The sequence below is a fragment of the Grus americana genome, unplaced genomic scaffold (genome assembly GCF_028858705.1).
Source record: "Grus americana isolate bGruAme1 unplaced genomic scaffold, bGruAme1.mat scaffold_159, whole genome shotgun sequence".
Taxonomy (NCBI): domain Eukaryota; kingdom Metazoa; phylum Chordata; class Aves; order Gruiformes; family Gruidae; genus Grus; species Grus americana.
This window is the reverse complement of record NW_026561471.1, coordinates 18944-36736: the sequence shown is the minus strand read 5'-3', so window position 1 is coordinate 36736 and position 17793 is coordinate 18944. Positions and strand designations below refer to the sequence as shown.

The following is a 17793-nucleotide window of genomic DNA, read 5'->3' as shown; positions in this document are numbered from 1 at the left end:
TTTTGTTCTGTGCCTGGACATGACCTTCCACAGTGAGGCCCTGGATCCTCACTGGATTCACATGCTCTATCATAATATAAATAATAAATCCACTGTGAAGCCTTTGATCACTTAACGTTGGAATGAATTGAAAACGTGTCCCAGGCTTTCTTAAGTGCTTCACTTTCCAGGGAGCAGAAATGCTATTTTCTCTGTTTAGAAAGACTTCCCGCATTTATGCAGTATGGCAGTCGAATGTAATTTAAATGACCAGCTATTAATACTACTAATTCTTTTTCTTCTCCTTCTCCCTCCCCAGATCTCCGGAAAACTTTTGAGCAGGAGCCCTTGGGGAAAGAAGTGTCCCTGGAGCAAGAGGTCCTGCTCCAGTGCCGTCCCCCCGAAGGCATCCCCGTAGCCGAGGTGAGCAGCACCAGCGGTGTCCTGGCACTTGAACATCCTGATGAAGGCCAGATCGGTGCCTAATGGTGCAGTGAGTTAGGGCACGGCATGATGAATGGGTGGTAATGCAGAGCTGACTGACTGCTGCTGGTAGACAAGATTGATCGGGAACTGATTAATGGGATTGGATTATGGTGCCTTGCTGGGCAGAGCTGCAGGCAGTTTGGTTTCAGTTTTTTCTTCCCTTTCAAAAATCACAGTTATGTCTGGCATCCAAAGCACATGTAACTGGTGGAGCATATTAACACCAACCTACTATCTGTCCTTTTCCTTTTAGAGAAAAAAACACATCACTTATTCTGAGAGGCACCTTTTAAGCATACTATAAAGATGCTTTAATTTTGAGTTTGCCAGATTTTATTTCCCTCATGTTTGTGTATGTGCTCGTGTGTGTACCAGCCGGCCAGCTTGCCGCAATAGGATGTACCGTGGTCCAGTACAGGCTCCCAGGTGAAGCAGCATGATACAGGGGCAAGTAGGGGATGTGTCTGCCTAACAATCCATCTTCAGGGGCTTATCTGGTTTTCCTGCTGGCATTTAAGTAAACCCGGCGTGAGCAGCCTGCCCTCCACCTGGCAGGGTGAACCTTCCCTTCAGCAAAATCTGTGCCCAGCGACAGCAGCGGGTGTCCCTGTGGACGGGAGCTTCCCTAAGTGCAGTGGTGGCTCCAGCTTCAAACTCATTGCTCACAGGAGGGGGGTCTCTGAGTCACAGGGGGGCCTCTGAAATCCTAAATCCGCTGCAACTGTTAAGAGAAAAATTGATTGTTAATGACAGTAATTCACCAATCTGAATTCTCCTCGGTTTTTCTCTGCCACGCACAGAAGAAACTGTTGCCAGTTTGCATTAGGATAAGTTAGACTGTCATGGCTAAGTAGCAAAGTGGTTGTCACTCAGCGCTGATGACTGATTTCTCAGGAGATGAAGCTTAAAGTGTTACCTCCCCACCTAACCCAAGTTCAGATTTAATTGGAATTGCAGAAACGTGTCCACATCAGAAGAATAATTAGCATGGAAGATTTTTCCCATTTTCTTTTTTCCATAGGCTGTTTTCTTTCCCCATTATGATCCCCAAAACTGTAAAGAACATTTAGATCTGCCGAGCCAGCTTGCTGACAACTGTAATATTAATCAGTTGGCTTTCCTCAGGAACTTAGGAGCAATTTTTTATTTTCCTTTCTGATGCTTCTTTGCATCAAATCAGCTTGCCTTTTTGCCATGACAAGAGCGTTTGCAACAGGATATGTTGCTCTGGAGGTGCAGGGTAGTACTGGGGAACTTCATTACCTTTGCTAGAAGGAGATTGATGATGACAGGTAGTTTGTTTGAATGCAGTGTTACAAGCACCTCTGAAATTTCAGCAGCCAGCCCAGTTATTCCCTCGGAAAGGTCTGTAATGCCTGGTCGGGCGGCTGGGACCCAAACAGCATGATTTAACGTGATGCGTGGAAGTGATCTCTGAAAAGATCCTCTGTAAGCTGCTCTCATAATAATTGCACTTTTTCCTGCCTTCTAGTATCCTGGCTCACTCTGTCAATAGCCGAGATTCATGACTGTACATTAACTGGCTCCGAATCTTATTTGTACCGTGGTCGGGGCAGACACCAATTAACACTTGGCAGGCTCAGAAATCGTATACTCCCCGTCTGACATTCAAAAGAACCGTTCTCAATGTTGGTTTTTTTTTTCCCTCTTCTGACTTTTGAAGTCAGAAGGAGATCAAACACCCAGATTGGACAGCCGCCTAATACAGCCTCTTTGTAGATTCTTTCCAACACTATTAAAAGAACAAAGACCTGAACACTAATGAATATGAATACCTTAATGTGACACTTTATTACAGCCACTTGCTGAAGCTGGTAAGATAAATTTAAAAAAATGGAAAGATGAAAGGTAACTTGGTGGGTTGAAGGATTACATGATTATTTTAACTTAGAGATGAATGAGTTCTTTGTTTAAGACTTCGTTTATTTGTTCGGAGAAGTTTCTGATATGATGGTACAGGTAACTAAGTAAGAAAGGACTTGAGAGAAGGCAGGCAGCAGGCTGAGGCTATTTTCCATCTTGTTGAAAGACTGCTTTGATTCCAAGTAGAGAAGGGTAATGCATGTGTTGCAGCTGTGAGCAGCATTTCCAAATGCTTTGGTGAGCATGTACCTCGGACTCTTCCCACCCTGGGCACTGTGGCGTTTTTGGGGTTTTTTTTTCCACTTACTGGCTTCTGAGGTAGCCACTGGATTTAATACCAAAACTGAGGAAGAAAAGCTTGAGCTGTGAAACTGCGCAAAATACAGATTTACTATAATGTAGTGTGGGAGTCCAGGGTCCCAGCATCTTCCCCTTGGTTTTTCTGTTCGATTTTTTATCCCCTTCATTTTGGTTTTTTTCCAGGTATTTCAAAGTGATGGGAACAGCCACGCTCGGGGATACACTCAGTCCTCTTTTCACTAGCTGGGGAATTTAGTCTTATAATTCCCAGCATATTTAATTGCAATTAACGGTGTCAAGCTCTTATGGATCAATGCTAGAGCAGATTTTACTATTACTGAAAAGCTGAACTACATAGCAGCATACAGCTGCTCCAGAGGGCAAGAAGGACAAAGACAGAGATGGGCAGGGAAAGCTTTTAAGGCAGCACTTACCAGTCCCTCGGATCCACTAGGGCATGATGAGCATTAGAGTAGGCTCAGATCACAGCCACTAGGAAAAAAAAGCCCAAGATCCAAATAGAAGAAGGTCTGTTAAAATACACCAGCCTCATGGCCTGAGGTCAAATCAAAATACGTCTTGCTTGTTCACTTGGGGCAAAGTAAGGAGCCAAGGGTTTGCTTGGCCTCTGGGAAAACCAGATCAGCTTCTCTGCAGCCATATACCCCTGCCCACCAGCCCCGACCAGCGTCGGTGCCAGCTGCACCACGGCGTGCCTCCCCACTCCCAGTTTTATAGCCAATATCAAGCGGAACCTACCTACAGGTTCTGAAATACCCAGGTAAATCTTTTGTCTTTTCCAATGCGTGGCCCGGGCACGCAGCAGAAGGAGCAGCTCGGCACTGGTACATTGAAGTTTCCACACATAGCTGAGGGGAGCAGGGGCAAACTCACATATCCTTGCTGTGAAGAAAAAAAAAAAAAAGGAATGGACATAAAGCCAAACAGCACCCTGCCGTAGCTCTGTGCTTCCCTACCTTCTGCTTTTCCTCAGTGGGGAGAAATAGGATAAGGCGGTGAGGTAGGCACTCTCATCCGCCAGACTTGGTGGGAACTGCCGGTGCTCAGCGGAGATCAGACAGTTGCAGCTCCCTGGTGTCAACAGAAACATCCATTTCGATTCCACTCTCTTCTGTGTGTGCATTTTTTCAAACCTAACCTGAGAAGGCAGGAAGGTTCCCGTTCTGCAACGCTCGAACAGTAATGGCAGAGTTATTAGCAATTAACCCCTTAGCTCTTTTAATTTGTTCTTTGAAAGATGCCGGCATCGTGTTGCACATCATAAAATACAGTTAGAGACACCAAGTCACATCACATTAGCTCATTGTGATAGGTTATAGATCAAAATATCAATGAGATGTAAGATTGGTTAATATGCCATAAGCTGCCAGATGAACTTTTGCATTGAAATGTATGATTTGCAGTGCCTTTATCAGGAGGGGAATTGCTTCTTTAATTATAATTGAGGTGTTTCACGGAGTAGTTTAATTGCAGAACAGGGTGTAACATACAGTGACCCAGTTGGGTTTAGAACTGGGCATGATATTTATCCACATTCATGGCTTTAATTAGGAAGTAAAGCATGGGGAAAAGCATCCCTGAGTCAAGAGGTGGAAGAGGGTGTTTTGCCGAGTCAAGATGACTGTGACACAGACTTTATTCAGCTGCTCTTGCACGGGCAAAAGCTGGTGGAAGCTGGGGACTTCTCCAAATAGGCAGCATCAGGTGGCTGCTCCATCTAATTGATTATTAATACGACCACTGTTTGCTTTGTTTCATGAGAGCCGCTTACATTTTGCAGCAGTTATCCCTTAATTGGGAGTTCACGTGTATGCATTTCCATGCAGGTGTGTGTCGCCGAGGCAGTGTTTTATATTCTCAGCAGGAAAGTGAGCTCTAAGAGAGGCGAGTAGAGGAGTTTGCGGCCACAAATACTAATTAGCTGGGAAGTGACACTGTCCTTTGCAGTGCCTTACAGCATATAGCAGAACTGCCTTCGGGTGCCAAAGGGAGGAAGAGCGGGGAGGGGGAGGTGGGATTGTTTGCAGAAGGAACACAGCCCAAAATGAATGAGGGCTGCTCGTTCATTTTGCCCTGGAGAGCCATTGGGTACCGTCTGGCAATGCAAGCCTGTCCTTCTCCAAAAGTACAGGATAAAGCTCCCTGTAATTGTCAGTGTCTGGTCCCATACATTTTTGTTCCTTTTTACATACCTTTCACACCCCAGTCTGCTGGTAGGTGGTCAGCACACTCTTTTGAGAAGTGCAAGAGGTGCATTACAAGCCCCTGTTTGAGAACAGACTTGCATTTGGGTCTTGTGCTTCCTGGGAAATATGCTAACTACTAGCTTATTAGGTGGTCTTATTTTTACATTTTCTACCAGTTCATTTCCACAGTGCAGTAACCCATGCCAAGATGGGTCTTCTTGCAGGACCGAGTTTTTTGAGACCTGAATTTTCTATGGGATCTACCCCTATATTTTCCTTTCTAGTGCAGTTCCAGTGATGTCGATGTGAGGGTAGAGCGTGCTCCTAAGTGAATCAAGTTGCTGTGTGATTGGATCTGACCAGAGGCAAGACCGATCTGTGAGAGTGGAGAACTGTCAGGTTTCTGGTTACTCCATAAAAGATTACAATAGGAGGTTTTCTACAAGAGCATTGACATGAGCCCTGCGAGCTTGTCCTCTCTACAGGTTGTTTTTTGCGGCAAAGATGGTTCTGGGATGCTGGTTTAGCTAACACAAACTGCCTCTCTTCTTCAGGCTGTACTCGGAAAGAGCAGCATTTTACCTTACGGATATTTTTGGAAGATACGCAGTGTGGGACACAGCTTTTAGCTGCTTTTTTTGATGAGGTAGATAAGCATACCTCCCAACTTTCCCCTTAGAGAAGATATAGCTCCTCATCCTGGAGATACTATTCTGTGTGTCTACAAGATTAGTCCGTCAGGCCCTACTTTGACTGATTCTAGCTCCGTGTGGCCAACAGGCCTCATAGTGCCTCAAGGGTGAGAGTTACCTCTGGCAGGGCTTTGCAGAGCCCCTGGTTCTTACCAGCGCCCTCAGTCACCCGGTGATAGCGTTTGCCTTCGTCAGGTCCTCTGGTAGTAGCTTCTTCAGATGCAGCGGTCACCTTAGGCACGAAGAATTACGATGGTCCCATCTTTTAATGGAGGTATTTCCAAAATACAGTCTGCAGAGTGCATGTCAGCTGTCACTCAAGAGTCATTTGATCAGGTTTGGCTCGGTTTTGCTCAGGAATTTCTGTGTGCGTCTAGAGCTGATGCTTTTCTTTCGCTAAAAAGTGTAACGTGAACAAAATACTGTATGTGTTTTAAAACTGGTAGGAGGAGTTGTCTGTACGACAACCGGCACTATGCAACTCCCAGGAAGAATGGGAAAGGGGCTGTCCTCGGGGACTGCAGCCACCCCCCAACATCCTGTTCCCTTCTTGAATTTAATGATCCTGAAAAGCATATAGCTTTATGCTGTGAAGAATGAGATCCATCTATCCATCCAACCAAAGAACCACAGACATCACATTGGTAACTCGTTTAAAGCTGTTTCCAAACAGACCCCTCCAAGTCGCTTCAGGGACTGGGAAGTCCACATGCCCACATGTCAACCAAGTGCCAACCAACACACATGAGCCATGGGACCTCCAGCTCAAGCCCCCTTTCAGGTGGGAAAGGAAACTCAGCAACTCCTGGTGGACAGATGGCAACTGCCGTGGTTTTCGGTTAATAATGCTATGATCTGTATTTGAATTTGAGGCTTTATGAAATAAAGTTCTCCATCTGCTGCTACCAGTCCACCTTGGCCTTTGATGTTTCTTCTGTGAGGCTTCACTTCCCCGTTGTGCATAAAGCAAAGCTGTATAGGGCCGGAGACATCCAGCAGCTGTACGTACACCCTGTGTACGTTTTAGTACTCCAGCAGAAAGCTAGATATATGTGCAATTAAGGAAGCGTTTCCACAGCAGGAGCACAAATTCCCCTTATTGGCAGCAGAAGCACAGTAGCAACAACTGAACAAAATGTCATGGTGGTTTGGATTTGCTGTCTCATTCTCAATATGTGTTTTGCAGTCTCTCATAGCTGTAATTTCAGCCTCAGACCATCCTTTTTTTTTTTTTCTTTTTTTTAAATGGGTACAAAATCTATTTCCAGCAAGTAGTACATGGAGGACAGCATCCTCTTCAGTGGGCGGTTGATGGGGTGAAAGTGTACTTTTGAAACCAAATCCAAAAACTCAAATAACATTCTTCGAAGAGGCACTCAAGGTACCTGCAATAGCTGCTGGCTCAATAGTCCGTATAAAACTACTAGAGTTTTCTCAGTCTCACTTGGGTGTCTTGTACTGTGTCCAAATCAGTAGTTCGCTTCACAAATGTTTTATTCTTACTGGCACGTGTACGTGTGCCCTTACTATCAATACGGTATGGGATGCGTGCCTGTTGTTACAATTCCGGTGTAGCAGGGGAGCTGTGATTTCCCCGTGGCTGTTGGAGGCTATGCGAGCTCAGCAGGGACTGCAGCAAGGCGAGCGATGCCGCCGCGACCGGTCGGCATGGCTGCAGAGGACACCAGCCACAACACCGGCGCGGCTGGGGAACCAGATGGAAAGCGATCCTGCTGCGTCGGCCAAGCATGGGGAAGGCAGGGGTGCAATGGTCTCGCCTCCCAGAATCCTAAATCACCGTTTATCGAGGCAAATCTCTCACTGCTCCCAGCCGTTGGCATCTTGTTTCTTCTGGAGAATTGCACTCATGCGCACCAGAGAGCTTTGCCTGTGTCTGGAGGGTAGAAGATTTGCTGTTTTCGGCAGGTGCTCTCCAATCTGAAGATGACTCTAGGGCAGGTTGGTGCAGTGGAGGCAATGAGAGACCAGAACCCAGGACTCGCACCCTGTTGACTTTCCTCTTGAGATTACGAGAGGTGCAAGGAACAACTCATCTGACCAGGAGGGGAGGATGTAGATGAGCTTGTATCCCTTTTCCATTCTTGGGTTTCTTTTGGAGCAGATGTGCTGTTGCTCTACCAGATTCTAAAATAGTCGCGCGTATGCAAGCGTGCCAAGAGATTTACTAGTAACGCTAGTAACTTGGCATGGCTAAATTTGTGTCAGTAATTAGCTTCCGTAATAGGTTTTCCTGCGTATGTAATCACTTGTGTGATTTATGTTCCCTGCGTTCATTTAGTTTGCACAGAAGCCTGGCCCGGCTTTGCAAGTCTTAGTCTCTGCATGTGCTGCCTTATTTCAGGCTGCTGCTGGAAACATCCTGCAGCAGCACAGGTCTGGCTGCAGCTCCATGGTACAGCCGGGGCAGTGATTGTGGGTTTTCTGTTCTTGCTGGTCTCGCTTTTCATGTTGGGTGGCATGTGGCAGGTTCCCTCTGTTAATTAGAACAAATGTGCCAATTATGTTAATGTATCTCCCGATACCAATCAGTGAATAATTAGAGACAACACATCTGTCTCTCACTGGGGAGTGGGATGACAGAAAAGATGCTACAAGGTATGTTGCTCTAAATTACAGCCACCTCGGATCGTGCGCTTCCTCAGCCGGTCTCGGGGACAGCTCAGTCTCATGGCAGGCTTGCCAGCACGTTAGCAGCACTGGATGTGTAGGTCCAGCACAGCTGGCAGGAGCTGTGGTGCCTCACTGCTCTGCAAATTATGTCCAGAGCACTAAGGAGCTCTGACCAAAAAGAAGGTGACTTCGGCTGCGCTCCACCTTCTCAGCATCCACAGTCACTATGAGTCAGGACTTCATTCGCTGCACTCACACCTTTACGGAGGGGCCTTCTCTTGCTAGTGAGATTGCAAACATGGAACAAAAATACCTTCTTGAGTGGAAAACTGAAAAAAGAAATGGGTGGTTTGTGCTTGCTTTGTTCCAGGGGGCTGGTGTGTGAGAAAAAACAGTTGCATCTTGTTGTAATTTTCCATAGCTGTCATCTTCACAAGGGAACACTTACCCCATCCTTCATGGCAGTATTGTTGCCAATTAAATGATTTCTGTTGTGATAAGGAAAAACTGATGCCCAGGCTTTTTCTATGTATATTCACAGCCATCCCTACATTTATTAATAACAGTTGGTGGGATGTGCCTGATTTAGTTGAATAAATAGAGCTAGGTACCTGTTCAAGAATCATTGTGACTATAGCTAGTAAATGTACATCTTCAGTATTTAGGCAAAAGCAAACATCTACTCTAGAGGCATCTTCTCCAGAGAGTTGAAAAATGGAGCCACGAGGGCGTGATCTGGTACGATCCTGAAGACAGGCATCTTGTGCGCTTTGAAATGCCCATGGGTATCCTGCTGTCTGCTCACCCGGAGGGGTGCAGGTCCCTGGCACATAAACGTCAGGCGCCTCATCCGCCAGCATCTTGCGAGCGTGGCAGTTTCCCCAGGGCCCCAGTCACCGTTATTCAGGCAGCGGAATTAAATTCAGGATAAGTTTCTGCATTGACTGGATTAACAGCCTACTTCAGCGAGGGGGCTGTGCCTTGGGGAATGACATGGCATCAAAAGAAATCGTTGCTTTTAACTTCTGTAATAACAGTTTGCATACTTGTCACTCATAAATCACAGTGTCTCGTTCTGCTTTGTTCTCTTCTCTGTTGTATTTGACACCTGATCTCTTCCTACCTACGTGACAGAACAGCTCTGCTCCCACCTATTCTGGTTACCTCAAAAAATAAATCTGAGGTTTGGAGGTGCTGAGCACTGCAATCACCTGCACCAGAAAAAACGAGGCCATTAGTAACTGAAAATAAGTACCAACAAAAGTCTCATTCACATGTTGTAGTGTGTTTAATTAGTTACAATTTCTACAAGGACTGAGGAGAAAATACAACGGCTGGAGGGGCGTGCTCTTTTTTGTGTTGCTCTGCTGATGGCTAAAATGTGTATGAAAGGCGACTCTTGCCTCTTGTCAAATCATCCCTCAGTTCCTCCCTTCAGATTTGACAACATTATAGTTTGCGACATGAATAGACTCGTGACATTATAAAAACCTGGATGCCAGAAGAAGACTGAATTAGTTCTATTAAAGAGGTATCTTGTAAAAGAGATGGGGTTTAGATGTGCACACACAGTACTGATGTACTGGCAAAACAGATTTTTCAGCAAAAAAGACATCCTGTTGTTCTGCAAACTTAGTGGTTTATTGTTGGCAAATTCTGTGAGCCATTAGGTGGAAAGGATCTTTTTCCTAAGAGATTTGGTGAAGAGCCAGAGGCAATATACTGAATAATACAGAGTATTTTTTTTTTTCTGATATTGGCAATTCCTGTTTTCATATCATCTTCAGTGTTTTTACAGGGATGACAGGGAGTTTAATGTTCATAGCTTTAATTTTGTCTAATCAGCTGAGACCCAGGCTGAATATGGGTGTGTGTGTTTTTGTGTTTTTGTGGAGAAAGAAAGTGTTGCAGAGTGCTTGCAAAAAAGAACTGCGCGCTTGAGCCTGGAGCCTTGCATAGTGCTGAGGGCTGCTAGAGTATGCGCTTGGATGGGCGTACCAGAAACATTTTGGACTGAGCCTTAGACCATGTGGGCTGTAGTCCTGTCCTCGCTGACGTCCTGATGTCCTCAGCGTTCAGAGCACAAGAAAAGCACAGGTGGATTTGCAGGTGGTACGGACGCAGCTGCAGCAGTGCATGTAGCATCTTTTAGAGTCCTGGTACGAGTCTGTACTCCATTCCAGAAACAAATAATGGTATTAAAAAACAAGAAAGACGTATTTTTTTGTGTGAGAGGCAGGGGTTAAGTGGCAGCCTACCACTGGTGGGACGGTAAGCTCCTGGCTTGTTTTTCAGTCTGGAATTCATGCAGGCTTGACCTGTGAGTGAGGAAGGAGCTAAATATTGCCACTGACTGAACAGGAATTTGTCTGTCTTGATTATACCTGATTCCTATTAGGATCCAAGAAAGGAGGAAGAACAATTTTAATCATCCTGACAAGGAAAACCAGGTTATTGACTAAGAACTTGTATCTTCCATGGTAAAACATGAATGTTCTAATGACAGAAACACAGCCTCCAAAGTTTTACGTCTTTTTTCTTCCTTCCCTGTTCCTTGCAGACACACGTATGCATTTCCACAGCCCTTTTTGCACCACTGATTTTAAGCTGTGCAGTATCAATAGTTGTGAGGCTACTACATATTGCAGCAATCTGCTGTGGGAGAGGAGGGTTTACATCAAGCCTTCCTCGGGGCCGTGGCTGCACGTTCACTAAGGTGTACATCTTTGGAAGCAGCTCACACCTGGTGCACATCCACCCAAACTGGGGTAGGGGAGCTGGAGCTGCTTGAAGTAGGGCTAAAGATGGGGAGCAGGTGGTGGGCAGCTCGAATCCAAGCCCACGGCCACTGGTGCTGGTCTCGCAGCATTGGACCGGCTCCGTACAGGGATGAATCAAGCCCTCTATGTTTGACACCGGGAGGGGCCGTCGGTTTTCGCCCCACAGCTCGGGACGGTCTGTACGGCTGTCTCGGTGGGGGGAGCAGGTTCTCTATTGGTTTTGGGATATGTCAGTGCTCGGGCAGTTCCTCAAATATCTTTGGAAAAGGGGGTTTGTGAGAGCAGGTCTTGGTGGTTAGCACCTCACAAGTCTGGCGGGTTGATTGTGTTTATGTTTTTCTTCCTTTAATTAAATCCTGGGCACAAGGTGAAATGATCCCATGACATGAAGGCCCGGCTTTGATCCATCCAGAGCCCCAGTCCCATCCTTGAGAGCACTCTCAGTTAAAATGAAAACAAGCTACTAGATCTGCAGCCAAATTATATTAGCGTGGCTCGCAGCAGTCAGCTGGGATATAACAGGGTGTTTCTTAAGGAAGGCAATAAAGAGAACATTGTCTAGATTAAAAATCACATATGAAAATATTTTTCTGTGTAACCAAGGAAATTACACTTTATTAAAATAAAATATAGCTTACATAAAGAAAAGGGAAAAATAAGCACTGATGTAGTCTTTGTGATTCCCTATTTCCTTGGTAACTGTCTCTATTTTGTTTAATCCTGATTGCAGCAAAACAATAACATGCGTGTACGTGCGAGTGCACGTATATTTAAAAACATTGGCGTGTTTGTAATTTGTTAGTGTGACCTACTCTGGTATAGGGCCTCATTGTGTTAGACCCAGGGCAGGTACATACAAGGTTACTGCATTATTACCTGCCTAATTAGACAAGACGTACAAAAGAATGTGTGAGACCTCTGCTGGTTTAGGGTTTCTGATGTTGTAAGGGAATTTTCTATTTATAGATACGGTCCTAAGGTATCACCCCTTCCTTATCCTTTGCCTCAGACTCTGAAAACATAGATCAGCTATTTGTACACTAGCTGGCAGCCTTTGAAAATGCATTGATATTTTCAAGGCAAGGCAAGACAACTGTTGTGTGGATGCGTGGGAGGGAAGGGGACCTGAAGGAAAAGGTGGTCGTGAAGGGTGTTCTCCCGCGTTTCTGCCGTGGTGTTTCATTTCAGTTGGCAGTGTGCCTCAGCCGAGTCCTTTGTGATGTGCCTTGACTCGTGCTTTCTGGGACAAGCAATGTAATCGCAGATACTGTGCCTCTTGTGGTGTGACCTGGTGCTGACTCACTGCCTCCTCTCTGGCCCTTTGAAACCCCAAGGTGGAGTGGCTGAAGAATGAAGAGGTGATTGATCCCGTGGAAGACCGAAATTTTTACATCACCATCGATCACAACCTGATCATTAAGCAAGCCCGGCTTTCTGACACAGCCAATTACACTTGTGTTGCCAAAAACATCGTGGCCAAAAGGAAGAGCACCACAGCGACTGTGATTGTCTATGGTAAGTGATGCCTTGTCCCGCTACACGTGGATGAACGTGCCTTCAAAGCGAGTGGTGGGACAGGAGGGGGATGCAAAATGCCTGTATGCAACTCTTACTGCGGTGAGTAACCAGGCTGGGCCGCCTGTGCTGCCTCTTGACTTGCAGCCGTATGCGGCGACCGCAGGCGGGCTTCATTACCAAAAATACTTGGAGGTACAGATCTGATGGCTTGGCTTATTGGTGACAGACAGCGGTGTTAAAGGAGGAACAGGCACCTACACAAAGAGCCAGTGTCTCATTGAGGAGAAGGCGGTCACTCCCGTTGCCATAACACACGCTGGCTGGAGGCAGCAAGGAGCCATTCGGGCACTTCCTCCGGCAGGAGTGTCCAAGGCATTGCTTTCGACCAACGCGTTTCACGTTCTTAGTGTCGCTTTTCAGAAATAAGAGTAAAACTGAAGGGAAGTGTGTGCTTCCAGATAGTGGTAAGAATGTCAGAGCACAGCAGAATCTTCCATCTTCTTATATCTCTTTAAATAAACTTATTTTTGATGTCTACTACCAAAACATACTCTGATGTCAGGCAGAGTAGCAAAGCCCTCTGGGACTGCAGTTCATAGGCACAGAACCTAGCTTAAAAATAAGCATCAGGGGAATACGAAGCATGGGATGACATTATTCTGTGTCTGCATCCACAGCCTCAGTTTAATATTGAGGATGGGCGTGCTTTGGCTGGGGAGGGGCCGGATGAGATGCCCTCCTGGGGTCTCTTCCAGGCTGTGCTGCACTGCAGCTCTGCCCCACCACTCCGAGCCTTTGCCCCTACAAAGTTTCTGCCCTGATGCGTCCCAGGCGGGGGCATCCAGCAGAACAAAACCTGCTCTGACGACGTGCCAGCTGACTGTCCTGGTGTTCCTTACAATCAGCTTAATTATAGGATAGACAAGTAGGAAAAAAATCCCTATGATTATCCCTAATATTCATTTCATATTCAGGGTAGCAGTTAGATTTAATTGTAAGCAGTTGCTTCCCTGAAGTTACAATGGAGGGCATTTTAGTTCAGTTTTTATAGAAAACCGACTGAATTGAGTTGATTAGCAGTGTTTGTGATATTGAGGGATGGACCATGCAAGAGCACTGTGTTTTGTAACTGTATTGAATGCAGAAACATAAAGATGTATGCATGCTGCAACTCTGCCTCATACATATACAGCATTTTTTTCAACAGTGCAGTCAAGACACATATGTAAGGGAGCAGCCATTTTTATGGGGTTTGCTACAGAGCTGCTTAAGGGTTGTGTCATATCACAAACATTTGGGTTTAGGGAATCTGAGCAATTAGTATGTTATCCATACCCTGGCGACAACATTATTGCATAGAGCAGCACAGCTCCTTTTTCATCCATCCATCTATCCCAGAAACTGAGGTGGGTGAAAAACAGAGTCAGCATAAATAGCTTCCCAGAGATAAATATCTCCCTAAAGTCCAATAATAAAAATGCGTTTAGTGTGAGTTCACTCTGGACAGCTTAAATATCTGTTACGGAAGTGCTGGGACATTTATATGCACCGGCTATGTCCATAGAGGGGTGAGTGACATTGTCCTGACATCCTGAGATCAGCTTCTGGAAAGAAAGGGAAAGAAAATTATCAATTTCTAATCAAAGCACAGGGGTTCCTGCGCATAGATGATGGGTACACCTGAGAATGAGCTGGAGTGCAGGTTATCCCCCTTTGTAAAATGGCGCAGCTTTCAGAGTGCAGGCTTCTGGCTGGCAGGGCTGTGGGTGCTCCCTGAACCCGCAGGGATTTTGGCCATACACACAGCACCAGGTGTGCTTGGTGCTGGGTCAGGTCGGTTTTCAGGAGAAGGCAGGTCACCTGCCAGTCGTCACGGTCATCAAATGGTGTTTTTCATTCAGCATCAGCATTTCTTCGACTTGTACAATGACTTCTGGCATGCTGTACATTCAGTGCGTTGGAGACGTGGTTTAGTGTCTGTTCAGTGTCATTTCTCATGCTCTTCCCAGCCATCGCTTGTGACTGCTGTTGGAGGCAGCATGACACAGAGCCAGAGGCACCTTTGGGCTGACCAAGAGGGCTCGCTTACGCGATCATACTCTTTCTCTCTTGCTTTTCAGTGAACGGAGGCTGGTCTACCTGGACCGAGTGGTCAGTGTGTAACAGCCGATGCGGGAGAGGCTTTCAGAAGCGTACGAGGACCTGCACCAATCCTGCCCCACTCAACGGTGGTGCCTTCTGCGAGGGCCAGAGTGTTCAGAAAATAGCTTGCACCACTCTGTGTCCAGGTTCAGTATGAACAGTACATAGCCCTAGATAAATAGCTTGTCTGTCACCAGTCATTTCAGGAGAAGATTATTAGTTACAAAAGCCTCCTTCTCTTTATTAATAAATCCAACATTTCAGTGAATGAATATGAAATTATATTACGTAAGTAGATAAAAATTGAGCATATTATAGCAAGCAGCAGAGGATTCAGACCCACTTTTGCACGCAGCTTGCACTAATGTCTCAGCCCTGGTAATTCAAGGGATTTGGGAGACATTCAGAGCTTCGAATAGTAGGAGATAAAGGTTGAAAGGACTGGAATTTGAATACAGAAAGCAACTATGATGTAAATATATTTGCAATGTCTGTTCAGTCCAGCTGTCACAGCAAGTGGAGCATCTGGGGTGTGGATGTTAAAGTTGAGGCATGTGTTTACCTGACTTCAAAGACAAAGACCTGGAAAGAGATGTGTATGCACACCTTTAAAAAGTATTTAAATGTAAAATTCTCAAAAATACAAAATTGCTTCAGGACTCGCAAGGTAGTTGATGGCTTTTCTGTGAGAACAGTTCTGCCATCTGTGATGTCCAGGACTTTCCTACCTCTGCAGTCCCACTCAAATCGATGGCAGTAGGGTTGTCTTCAGCTTGTGAAGCTTGGCCATCTAACTCTGGGTCTTAGTGGTGGGTGAAACTTAAAAGCTGAAATTTCATTTCAGGTCGCTATTCCAAATGACAGAGTCCTGGCTCAGGCTACGTCACTGGAAAAATTTCATAGTTTGTTCTTTGGCTGTTCAATTTAGTGCTTTTGAAAATCATTTGCGGGAATTTGAAAGGCATTGAACACATTCCTGATTCTGCTCATGTGAAATACGTCAGTGCCGCTGGATACTTGTTTTAATAGAAAATATTTAACATTAAATGTCTAATGTTACTAAATGTTACTAAATGTTTAAATGTTACTAAAGAAAAATTTCTGGCCAAGTTTAACTTTAGCCTCTGTGTTAAAAAATGACAAAAAAAATGATCACAGATTCCCGACTTGTTCATTTTCTTGTACACTTTGAGCAGTGCTGACAAGTTTATGAAAAGGGGAGGAAAGAGCAGAAACGGGGCTGGGGCAGAGAGAAAGGAGAAGGAGAGTGAATGTGCATTTACAGGGCAGAAATAGGACTTTAAGAAGAGCAGACTACAATCCTTCTGCCTTGCTGGGAATGGCCAGGAGGTACAGGCTGACTTGTGCCAAGACGTGCATCGCTCTCGCTCGGTCCCACTTTTACGTACCCCCTAACAAGTCGTGTCCTTTCCTTGTCTCAGTGGACGGCAAGTGGACGTCCTGGAGCAAGTGGTCCACCTGCGGCACAGAGTGCACCCACTGGCGCCGGAGGGAGTGCACGGCCCCGGCGCCCAAGAACGGGGGGAAGGACTGCGAGGGGCTGGTGCTGCAGTCCAAGAACTGCACCGACGGGCTCTGCATGCAGGGTAAGTGCCGTTGTGACGCCTCTGGAGTCTGGGACATATGTGGCTGCAGAAAAACCTGCAATAGCTGCGGGTCAGCATCAATGCCCTAAAGTCACAGAATCATCTGTAGGACGGAGAAATGGGTTAATCCAGTTCTCACCAGACTGGACACCCCACTCTTCTTCCCTGAAGATTAATGTAACGATGTCTGAAGTTTAAAAGTTGAGCAGTGAAGAATTAGAAAGTCCCATAACAGAGCCCTCTGCCCCCTGCCCTCCCCACCAAACAGCCCTTCTCTCTAATACTGGCTCAGCACCTGTCCGGGGAAGCTTGGCAGTGACTCTTAGGGCAATGCAAATGAAAAGTACAGAGTTTAGGGCAAACCCAGCATTTTCAAAAAAGTAAACTTGGCAAAGCAGATCAGCTTGTGGCTTCTTACTGTCAAGAATGGTGATTGCATGTGTTTCTTTATATAATAGTTATGCCCCTTTTTGAATTTGGGGTGTCCTGTAGTAGAAAGAGGTACCCTGTATCTATGCAGTGCCTATGCAAACTTGATATATAGTTATCAGCATGCTGCAGCCTCATGAAGATCAGCTCTAGCACTGAAGTCTATTCTGCCTGCACCTGTTCGCGCCATGGTCCTGCCTTTGTGACTAATAAGAGCGAGAAGTAAAGCAAAGTAGGCTTTTAGGGTGATTCTGACATATGCTGATGAATAATCAGTCTTCTCTGCACCCCATCACTTCTTAAAAATGAGGTCTTCTCTGTTCTGCTGATGCTTTGAAACTTCCTTTCACATTTCGTTAGTGCAATAACCTGAGCCAAAATCCTCAAATACACCTCTCTCCTGTTACTTCACCCTGTCTCTCTGCAGTACTTCTCTGTCAAGCCTCAGCTCTCTGTTGTCCAAAGAATTGTGGCTGTAACTATCTGGTATCTCTGTGTCCAGATCTTAAAATGTTTTGAGTTCTCTCATGAAAAAGGAGTCAGGAATTTTTATTCTCTGAGGCAGGTTATTTTTGACTGAAATAGTCATGATGACAGAAGAGTGACACTACTAGCTAATACATAGGTCTGCTTCTTGAATAAGTGCCATATAGGCGACGGCTGTGCTGGCAGCAATCACTGAGCTACCCTATGGCACAGCATGGCCATTTGCTCAGAGGTTTCCCAGTTTTACAAAAAAGGCTTCTTCAGTGTGGCTCGCACAAACGCTTTCAGCATGTTAAGAACTCTTAGTCAATGTCAGCAGCCTATAAAGCTGTAATTCCTCAAAACATTTGTTTTTATGGGGAAGACAGAAAGGTGAGATTCAGAGTTCCTCTCTTTTTCTTTTCTAAAGATAGAAAAAATAAAATCCAGCCACGTCTTACTGTAGAACACCTTGGTGACTTTTATAGTGGGGAGGCTAACGTACCCCTAGCTCCAACAGTGTGAATAAGTCATTATGGTAAATTAGGAAGAAAAGATACGTTTCCCCATACAGAAGAGCTCTTCACTATCAGGTTATATTTAGACAGGTGTATGTCATCTTTGTGTATGTGCATAAAGAGAGCTATTTAAGCAGAAATCTTGTGCAAAAGTG

General features: G+C 45.6%; 1 protein-coding gene across 1 annotated transcript in view; it reads left to right on the top strand.

The window, feature by feature from the left end:
- Nucleotides 1-19: 19 nt before the first annotated feature.
- LOC129200461 (netrin receptor UNC5C-like) overlaps nucleotides 20-17793 on the top strand; it is a gene marked incomplete at its 3' end in the record, with an annotated part of 36475 nt that continues 18701 nt past the window's right edge. The window contains exons 1-5 of the mRNA XM_054811797.1: nucleotides 20-32; nucleotides 299-402; nucleotides 12294-12474; nucleotides 14598-14765; nucleotides 16062-16226. Of these exons, the coding sequence (XP_054667772.1) occupies nucleotides 20-32; nucleotides 299-402; nucleotides 12294-12474; nucleotides 14598-14765; nucleotides 16062-16226 (631 nt within the window). The remainder of the gene's footprint in view (nucleotides 33-298; nucleotides 403-12293; nucleotides 12475-14597; nucleotides 14766-16061; nucleotides 16227-17793) is intronic.